Below are 11,308 nucleotides of genomic sequence, written 5' to 3' on the forward strand. Positions count from 1 at the left end.
TCAAATACACACACATATAGATAAAGACATATATGCAATTCATATAAAGTGATACAAAACCTTTTAAAGAATGTACAAATAACTGTATTGTAATCTCTCTTCATTAAACTTTTCACTTCCTTTTCCAATCCAAGAACAAAAGATTCATACCATCTCTAAGAAGTTATCAGAAGAGTAAGAGTCATATGTGTGCTTGTCCTTCAAAATAAGAATAAGTGCAGAATCTCCAATTATCTTCTTCAAATTCATTAATGAATGAAAAAGTCTGTGGAAAAAAAACATTTTACTAATCTGAGAATTCAAAATCCTGCATATAGTATTTTTACTTTCTTTAATAATGGTAAGACCACCAGAAAGTTTATCCTGAATTCATAAAGTGAAACCCCTAATGAACTGGCTATTTTTCTTCCAGAACTACTTACTTAGAAGAGAGGTCAATATTAGAAGATATAACTGATAAAAAATCCATTCAAAACAGAAAATTTTCTACATATACCTAAAAACAAGCTTATTGAAATTTCTTATATATTCTGTGACTATCACACCAAGTAATAACACCATCCAACATGATCACCCCAATAGCTTTAAGGTATGCCATCAAAAAGCAATGACTGATAATTCACTTTAGAGGCATCTTTAATATGGGCTGAAATAACAAGAAGATATAGTATTAACTGTCATTTCACAAGAAAATTTAGTCAGGACTAAAATTTAAATAGGTATTTTGTTGTTTTTACTTCCACATGCTTGTTCAAAAAAACTAGAGAGGGGAAATTTTACAGTTCTAGAAAACTGTCTTCATCCTTTTTACTTTTCTTGGTCCTTGAAATTATTTTCTATATTCAAATGGTATTTTTATACCTGTTGTACCAAAAGAATATTTATGAATTAATTCAAGATAAATTCTGGAATATAACCTCAACCTGTTACCAGATATTTCTGAAGCACTACACGCAATGGTATTTAATAACAACAATACCACATGGAAAAACCAGTTGCTTGATGGTTTTATTTCAAATTAAATCATGTTTCTTTAATGCTTTATGGAACAAGCATAACAAAGCAAACTCATCTCAAATAATCTGTACAGAAACTTGATGCTCCACCCACTACGTGAATCTACGATGTTTATATTATTTTCCACAACATAGAAACAAATTTTGAGTCTGTGCCTTAATAACATTGTTGTTGATAGGTAATGAAAAAAAAAAAAAAAAACTATAAACAAATTAGAAATAATTTCTTTTTGGAGCGTTTTAATATTTTTCAAAGATTCAAGCGATTGTGTTACTAATTAAATATATTTACATAGTAAATCTAAGTTTAGTGATAAAATTTTATGGAACTGAGTTCATGTAATCTTCTAGCTATACTTCTCAGTCATATTCAAATATCTTCCAGTAAGTAATATGTGCTCTCAGCAGATGGAAAGACCATACATACAGATGAAAAAGGCTCCATCAAATACTGGGTAAAACAAAATTTTAAATGGTTCAAATGTTTCATTAACATAGGACTTCTCAGAGTATTAATATCCTAATAGGAACTTACTCCAATCTACATGAAGCACAACTCAGAAAACATCACCTGGGAACATTCACAACGTCCTAGTTTGTTGTCACTAGTGTTGTTTTAAGATGTTAAAATGGCGGCCATTCAATCATTTGACATGTAAAAGTCCTTTACTCTTTCTTTGCTCAGTTTTCTCTTATTTGCCTTGATTCCATCTTCAAATTGATACAAATCAAACTCTTTCTTTAACTGGTTCATTATTTCCTCTTCCTTTCTAGATATCCCCCTTTTCTACTTTTAAGAAGACTATTCATTATAATGTCCTACTCTCATTCATTTTTCCATTCTACTTCTGAGACCATGACCATAAGGGTTTTATCTAAACAAGCTGGCTGCAGACTTCTTTCACATGACATAAAAATACTAAGGATAGAATTTACTCTGGCTCAGGTTGCTATTGTTGTTGTTACGTGTCGTGGAGTTGTTTCCAACTCACAGCGACCCTAAATAGGGTTTCCAAGGAGTGGGCTGGTAAGCTTGAACCCCCAACCTTGCAGTTCAAACCAACTTTGCAGTCCAGCACATTAACCCACAGTGCCACACCAGGTTGCTGTTGTTGTTGTTGTTAAGTGCCTTAGAGTTGGTTCTGACCCACAGCAACCCTGTACAGGTTTTCCGAGGTTGTAAATCTTTATGCAGGCAGAAAGCCTCATCTTTCTCCTGAGGAGCAGCTGGTAGTTTCGAACTGCTGACCTTAAGGTTCGCAGTCCGATTCGTAACCACTATGCTACCAGAGCTCCTTACAGGTTACCAGAGCTCCTTGTAGGTTGCAATCCCTAACTCACACACCTATTAATAGTGACATTTCTGGCAATATGTAAATGAACTGTAGTCAACAATCCATGTGTAAAAGAACATCTAATGCTAGTAGCACCTTTGCTTATAATCCCCTAACTTGTGCTTTGATGTTTCTGATTTAAAATGCCTGTGTTAATAACATGATAATCATCTGTGACTTTTCAAGGAAGTATTAAGTACACATACATTTACAAATATCAAACATAATTTGAGAATCATAGTCTCCCCCAACACATACACACCCTACCCCTACCTAAAATGCAATTTTATATTGGGAGGTCTTCAAAAGTTAAAGGTAAAACAAAATGATGTTTTGTTGTTGTTAAGTGCTGTTGAGTCAGTTCCACCTCATAGAGACACTGTAAGGGTTTCTGAGCAGTAGCTTGTAAGTCTGAACTGCCAACCTTGAGGTTCAAACCAACCCTTCTTTAGCCAGTGCTTAACTTATAGAACCACACTAGGACTCCAAAGCAAATAGGTGAAGGAATTAATGGCAAACCTTCTGGAAAGGATATGAGATAGAAAATATTCTATAACAAGAATTCAATGACTTGTACCCAAGCTTTTTTTCAACGTGACAGCAACAAAGAGAGCATTTAGTCAGCAAAAGAGAATGACTCTTCTATTTCCTCTTAGAAACTTTGCTCTGGTTTGGTTGCAAGCAGTCACACTGTTAAGTTTTTAACAAACCATGTACATGAGATGAAAGGAAGAAACAGAGGGTACTGAGTCTACTTTCAAAAATGCTTTTTGTGGGAAAAACACCAACATCATTATCATATAATGAGTGTTTTCTACTTGAAGTACAGTTCAACCTTGATAGATGATGTCTAACATATTTACCACATAAAACTAAGAAGATAGTTTCAAGGTACTATCTTGACTATAATTTTTAAGGACTCAGTCAAATCAACTAATGAAATCTCAAGAACGTATTTTCCTACCAACTTATGGTAAAAGAAAAAAATATTACAAATAAAATTTTAAGTAACATTTACTAAAATTACCAATACCAATTGTGGATTAATTTATAATGCTGACTTTACATGTAGTGCATACTTCTCACATTCATGGGTATTCATAATAAAGGCATTCACTACATGTAAGTCTTTGTTCTAAGAAAATTACAAAATATTTTTAATGATTTAAAAATATTATCAACATGTGTCATTGTTAATAAAAAGAAAAATATCTGGAAGAAATGATTGTCTAAATAATAATGGAACAAATCTAAACATTCTTTCAGTGTAAGAGAACCTCTGTATCTGTCCAAATGAACACTACCCAAACTCTAGTATGAGGATATCCACGTCACTGTCACAAAAATCAGGCTTTCTATTACTGGGATGCACTGCTTGTAAAGTCCTCCTTTAATCTGAGCTAAAGCCTATACTCACTATTTCTAATTTTGTAATATGGAAATAAATGAACTTCTAATCCTCCATTCATCTGATAGCTTTGATATTAACATTCAGGCCATTCTTCTTATTCTTAATTCCTTGGATCATCCATACATGACAAGGTTTTTAGGTCCTTCTCCTTCCTGGCTATGCTTCTTGGTATATTCTCTTTTTTTGTTTTTGGTTAACATTCATTTAAAAAATCAGGGATCTAAGAATAAGTGGCTCTAAAGCAAGCATGAGAGTAGACTATTATACAGTAAAGTAGGGCTTTTGATCTCACTGGTTAAAACTGATTTTTTTGATGGCAAATTCTTGGTCCATAAGGTAACTTCCAATTGTACCTATGAGAAAAACAGACCTGACTTTATAATGTTTTATTACTCTTTTCCAGAAATACATGGCAGCAGACAGTTGGAACAGCTTGCACTCTGTCAACTGATTTCCTGAACCAAGTTTGAAAACTGCCATTTGTCTGTTTTGCTATAGAAATACTTATAAATTATGAAAGTAGACTGATAAAACATTAATAACTTTATAAAAGATATAAGCTATAAAATTGTAAAAAAAAAAAAAATCTTTTTAAAGCTCATTCTTCACTAATTACATTACCTGGTCCCATAGTCCACAACCACCCAATCTTTTGCAGTCCCTGTGATAGCATCGTGATGTTGAAATAGTCCCAGATTCCTTCTGGCTTCTGTCAGTGCCAGGTAATGTGATGAGGAAAGAAATTTGTTTATCTTGTATTTCTGAGCTTGTCTCAAGGCGAAATAGTAAAGGATTTCAGCAGCCCTAGTAGCATAAAATAGTCATTAATTTTTATTTCAAAACAAACATTTTAGTTTACTACATAAAATCCATGATTATTTTAGATATACCCCTATCAATGGTTACTTAAACCTATAATTTCATACCATATGAGAAAAATATTGATAATAAACATTTCTGTACAACTAACCCATTATACATGTTAGGAACTGGATTCTGTGTACCAATGGCATGTGTTGTAACTCCGAATGTCTATACCAGCAGAGAAAACTCCATTTGCGAATAGGATTTTCTCTGTTATGCTAATGAGGCAGTATCAGTACCGACAGATCACTTTTGAGATATAAAAAGAACAGGTTAGGCACAGAAGCAAGCAAGCATGAATGTGGAAAGAAAGACACACATAGAGATCTCCAAGAAAGGTAAAAAAGAATGTTAGAGAAAATGAGAACGTTTTCTCTTAGAGGGGACAGACAACTCCCTCACCTCTCCTTGATCCCAAAACCCGGAATTCAGACTTTCATCTCCTAAACCGTGAGAAAATAAATTTCCATTCATTACAGTCACCCACTTGTGTTATTTCTGTTACAGAAGTTCTAATACTGCTTGGGTCATATAAGTAAGAACCAACTAGATGGCAAATAACAACAACAACAAATACGTTAAACATATAAAGTAATATGGAAAGAGAAAGATCACGGCAGCTTAAAAAGACATTTATCAGGAAAAAGGAAAGATTGGAAGTTTGGGTGTTTTTGCTGTTGTGTGGCTTAAAAACAACAAAAAAGATGCGTCTGTATATACCCATAGTAAATATTCCGAGTTTCAAAAACAGTATCTATTTACATACACTGTCAATAAACCAAGGGTTGTGGAGTTAATTGTAACTCATGATGAATCCGTGTCTTCCTGACTAGTACTACTCCATAGGGTAATCAAGACTGTGACCTTTTGGAAGCAGATTGTGAGGTCTGTCTTCCAAAGTCCTCTGCTGGTTGATTATGTGCCATGGAGTTGGTTCTGACTCCTCAGAGTGACCCTGTATAGGGTTTCCGAGACTATAAACTTTACAGGAGCAGAAAGTGTCCTCTTTCTCCAGCAGAACAGCTGGGAGTTTAGAACTGCTGACCTTGATGTCAACAGCCCAACTTGTAACCACTATACTACCAGAGTTCTAAGGTCCTCTGAACATGGTGATGGATATGTGTTGTGAAGTCAGTTCCAACTAATGGTGACCCCATTATAGGGTTTCTGAGTCTGTAAATCTTTACTGGAGAAGAAAGCCTCATCTTTCTTCTGCGGAACTGCTAGAGAAGTTGCTGATCTTGGAAACTTCTGGTCAGTTGTTGTTGCTAGGTGCCATGGAATCAATATCGACCCATAATGACCCTATGCACAACAGAACAAAACACTGCCTGGAACTGGGCTAACCTTGCAATTGTTGCCACTCTAGAGCCCATTGATGCTGCCACTTTGCCAATCCATCTCACAGGGGGTCTTGCTCTTTTTCTGTGACTCTCCACCTTACCAAACATGATATCCTGTGATTGGTCCCTCCTGACAATATGTCTGAAGTATGAGAGTCAAAGTTTGCCCATCATGGACTCCAAGTAGCACTCTGGCTGCACTTATTCCAACACAGATCTGTTTGTTCTTTTGGCAGCCCATGGAACCTTCAATATTCTCTAACACCATAACTCAAATGCATCAATTCTTCTATGTTCTTCCTTATCCACTGTCCAGCTTTCACATGCATAGGAGGTTATTGAAAATTCCATGGCTTGGGTTAGGCATATCTTTGTCTTCAAGCTGATATCTTTGCTCTTCAGCACTTTAAAAAGGTCTTGTGCAGAAGATTTGCCTAATGCAATATGTCATTTGATTTCTTGACAGCTGCTTCTGTGAGTGTTGATAGTTGATCCAAGAAGAATGAAGTCCTTGACAACTTCCATCTTTTCTCTGTTGATAAAAATGTTGTTTATTGGTCCAGTGGTGAAGATTTTTGTTTTCTTTACATTCATACGTAATCCATACTGAAGGCTGTGGGCTTTGTTCTTCATCAGTAAATGTTTTAAGTCCTCTTCACTTTCAGCAAGCAAGGTTATATCATCTGCATATCGCAAGTTGTTAATGAGTCTTCCTCCAATCCTGAGGCCACATTTTTCTTCACAGATCCCAGCTTCTCGGATTATTTGCTCAGCATACAGTTTGAATATGTATGGTGAAAGAATACAACCTTGTCACACACCTTTCTTAATTTTAAAGCATCCAGTGTTCCCATGTTCTGTTTGAACACCTGCCTCTTGGTCCATGTACAGATTCCTTATGAGCACAAGTAAGTGTTCCGGAATATGCAAACTTCACAATGTTGTCCATAGCATGTCATGATCCACACAACTGAAAGCCTTTGTGTAGTCAACAAAGCACAGATAAACATCTTTCTGATATTCTCTGCTTTCAGCCCAAGATCCATTGGACATCAGCAATGATATTCCTCATTCCACATCCTCTGGCTTGAACTTCTGGAAGTTCTCTTTCAATGTACGCTTGCAGCGGTTTCTGTATTACCTTTAGTAAAAATTTACTTGCATGGGATATCAAAGATATTGTCCGATGATTTACGCATTCCATTGGGTAACCTCTCTTTGGAATGAGCACAAATACGGATCTCTTCCAATACTAGACTGTCATATACCTTTCCTAATTTTAAACCATTCAGTGTTCCCAGCTGAGTACATAACCATCCGTACCACCTGGAGACTTCAATTTACTTTTCAGTTTATGAGGTATATTCAAATGTACATTATCTATATGTATTTACCTACAACCCAAAATGTTAAAACGTCAAGTCTAGTGAGTTTTTGAAATACGTTCTTCTTTATATTTTATTCACATTTTTAAAGTGTGCATGATGACAAATTATCACAATCGTTAGGCAATAAACTTAATTTCATTTTGAAATTCATCATTAATTTGGTTGGTTTTTTTATTTTATTTTATTTTATTTTTATGAAACACCAGAACTTTCTAAAAATATTACTAGTATAACTATCTCATGCTAAGTATGTTCAATGCATAAGCTATTGGACAGTATCTTTGATATCCCATGCGAGTAAAGTTTTACTAGTCATACATTGATAGGGACTTCCAAAGGTTCAAGCAGGATTCAGAAGAGGCTGTGGAACAAGGGGATATCATTGCTGATGTCCTGTGGATCTTGGCTGAAAGCAGAGAATATCAAAAGACGTTTACCTGTGCTTTATTGACTATGCAAAGGCTTTCAATTGTGTGCATCATGCAAGCTAAGGACAACATTGTGAATTATGAGTACTCCTGAACACTTACTTGTGCTCATGAGGAATCTGTACCTGGACCAAGAAGCAGTTGATCAAACAGAACATGGGAACACTGAATGTTTTAAAATTAAGAAAGGTGTGCGACAAGGTTGTATTCTTTCACCACACTTATTCAATCTGTATGTTGAGCAAATAATCTGAGAAGCTGGGTTCTATGAAGAAAAAAGTGTCATCAGGATTGGAGGAAGAGTCATTAACAACCTGTGATATGCAGATGATACAACCTTGCTTGCTGAAAGTGAAGAGGATCTAAAACATTTACTGATGAAGAACAAAGCCCACAGCCTTCAGTATGGATTACATCTCAATGTAAAGAAAACAAAAATCCTCACCACTGGACCAACAAACAACATTCTTATCAACAGAAAAAAGACTGAAGTTGTCAAGGACTTCATTCATTCTTCTTGGATCAACTATCAACACTCCTGGAAGCCACAGTCAAGAAATCAAACTATGTATTGCATCAAGCAAATCTGCTGCACAAGACCTTTTTAAAATGTTGAAGAGCAAAGATGTTAGCATGAGGACTAAGGTGCTGCCTGACCCATGCCATGGTGTTTTCAACAACCTCATATGCATGTGAAAGCTGGACAGTGAGTAAGGAAGACCGTAGAAGAACAGATGCTTTTGAGTTATGGTGTTGGGGGAGAATATTGAAAGTGCCATGAGCTGGCAAAAGAACCAATAGATCTGTTTTGGAAGAAATGCAGCTAGAGTGCTCCCTGTGGCCAAGATGGCCAAACTTTGTCTCTTATACTTTGGACATATTGTCAGGAGGAAGCAGTCACTGGAGGAGGATATCATGTTTGGTAAGGTGGAGGGTCAGAAAAAATGAGGAAGATCCCCAGTTAGACGGATTGGCCAAGTAGCAGCATCATTGGACTCAACCGTGGCAACAATAGTGAGGCTGGCCCAGGATCGGGCAGTATTTTGTTCTGTTGTGCATAAGGTCGCTATGAGTCGGTACCAACTTAATGGCACCTAACAGACACAGCAATGTTCAATAAGACTGAAGTAACAATTGTAACTTTTTGTTGCTTTAATCCGAGACTTAAGAATCATAACTGCAGTAGTCTAAGAGAATATCTACATACTTTCTTTTATTACAGAAAGTTTAGAAAACATAACAGGTAAAGGGCTAGCATTCTTTGGGGGTAAGACTGCATAAATTTATGATACAGAAATATCATTTTATTATAAATACAGTAATATGTGTTCATCTGGCATATCTGTCAATATGAATAATCTAAATAGCAACCAAAGCTTGTTGTTGTTTTTAAGTGCCTTCAAGTCAGTTCCAATTCACAGTAACTCTGTACAGGGTTTCCAAAGAGCAGCTGGTGAACTTAAACTGCGGACATTTATGTCAGCAGTCCAGTGCTTATTCTACAATGCCACATCGGGACTCCAATCAAAGATTGTTGATGTCAGTGCCATTGATTCGGTTACAGCTCCTACAAGATTCTATAAAGGGTTTCCAAGAAGCATCTGGTGATTTTGAACCGACTTTGTGGTTTACACCTACTATGTGGTCCAATGCTTATGCTTAAGCACCACACCAGGGCTAAGATTAGGCTTTTGAAATAATGATAACAGCAAACAACAACAACAGTAATAAACACGCACACTACTCAGCCAATGCACAAGTCTAGACAGAATTAATGATTTTTACTTTATTTTTATGTATTGTTATTGATACGTATCATTGAGTCAGTTCTTAGTCTCAGAGATCCTGTATAGGGATTTTGAGGAGTATCTCGGGGGTTTGAACTGCCAACCTTGTGATTAGCAGCCCAGGGCTCATCCTACAGCACCACACCAGGATACCAAGTGGTTGTTAAATGTTATCAAGTCAGTTCTGACTCACAGAGATCTTATATAGGGATTTCAAGGAGTGGCTTGTGGGTTTGAACCACCAATCTCATAGTTAGCAGTTAAGTGTTTATCCTACAGCAGCACACTAGGACTCATATACTGAGATTCATCATAAATTGAATTGCTCTTCCGAGCTATGAACACATAGAAAAAGTCTCGGGAGCCCCTAGGGTAGTTAATCTTTACTAAAAATTCACTACGATACAGTTACTTAGAATTGTATTTCCAGTACAGCTACTAGTTACATGAGGCTATTGCCATTTAAATTAACTAAAATTACATGAAATTATAACCTCAGTTTCTTAGCAGAACTGGTCACATTCAAGTGTTTAACAGTCACAAGTAGCTAGTAACTACCATGTTGGACAGTGCAGAAATAGAGCAGCACCATCAGTGCAGGAAGTTCTATTGAAGAGTGTTAGTTAAAAGTGTTTTCAAGTTTTCTATTGACTTCTTTGCTCTGTCACTTTACTTCTTTAGAAATTCATTCTACCTACCCTATCAATTTTCATCTCTCCAAGTTTGTTCTTCTAAGCAGAAAATCATTCCTATAAAACATATCTCAAATGAAATAAATAAGAACTAAGATAGAATCTCTGAAGTTCTCCTACATATAAAATACATTAGTTATAGAATATGCTTTTTGAGGCCTACACTTTGGCAGCTTAAAGGTCCTATTTGCTTCTTTTGAGTCTTGTCCATTTTCCAAGAATTTAAGCTTTCCATACACATGATGATGTCACTGAGTATTTCCATGGTGTGTGAATAATGCAGCTAATTAACCAGAAATATATAAAACACAGAACATAACACTTAGAAAACCTAATTAGAAAATCTGCTTTTCTAACCCATATAATAATTTGATTATACTTTGGAGAGTTATCTATGATTGAATTAAACCTTCTCAATACCATTAAATATATCATAATATTATATAAATGCTATATATTAATACCAAACAATGAAAATGCTATGATAACATCAAAGTGAATGAATAAATGTAATTATCAAAAGGCAAATGTACCTCAAATGAGATTCCATGATTCTATCCATTCGTTTGTAAAAGGGTCTGGATGTGAAGTAGCCACTCCAGTAATGATCATCCCGGTCAGCATAAGTAAAGAAATCTCCACTTAAAACAGGAAAGATTGATTGGCTACTCTTTCCACTATTTACATCTGCTTTATCCAGTGCATCAAAATAATCTGATAAAGTTCCAAACTGTATCTATTAAAAAAAAAGTTGCATATCAATAATTCATTGCTACTTTAAAATTATTTACTTCTTGAACTGAAAGGAAAAGTCAATAACAAATATTTTAGACGTCATTTCAAATTAAGGTGAACATATAACCCACATATCACAAAAATCTAAAGAAGATGGAAACTAGTGATTCTTTCACTTGTATCAAGTTCAAAATTAACTAAGAAAACTTGTATATTTAAAGAGTTATAAAGAGAGCTATTTAGATCTACAAATTTCTGAATGTGATAAATCCTTACAAAATATGCAAAAATCTAAGCACTGAGAAATCCA

At 35.4% G+C, this 11,308-nt stretch overlaps 1 protein-coding gene across 1 annotated transcript in view; it reads right to left on the minus strand.

Annotated features, from left to right (window-relative positions):
* Positions 1-11,308, minus strand: part of MAN2A1 (mannosidase, alpha, class 2A, member 1) — a 282,690-nt gene that overhangs the window by 113,257 nt on the left and 158,125 nt on the right. The window contains exons 9-11 of the mRNA XM_006876922.1: positions 10,797-10,999; positions 4,383-4,565; positions 151-265 (exon numbers count right to left, since the gene is read on the minus strand). Coding sequence (XP_006876984.1) covers positions 151-265; positions 4,383-4,565; positions 10,797-10,999 — 501 coding nt within the window. The remainder of the gene's footprint in view (positions 1-150; positions 266-4,382; positions 4,566-10,796; positions 11,000-11,308) is intronic.

This window comes from Chrysochloris asiatica, unplaced genomic scaffold (genome assembly GCF_000296735.1).
Source record: "Chrysochloris asiatica unplaced genomic scaffold, ChrAsi1.0 scaffold00428, whole genome shotgun sequence".
Classification (NCBI taxonomy): domain Eukaryota; kingdom Metazoa; phylum Chordata; class Mammalia; order Afrosoricida; family Chrysochloridae; genus Chrysochloris; species Chrysochloris asiatica.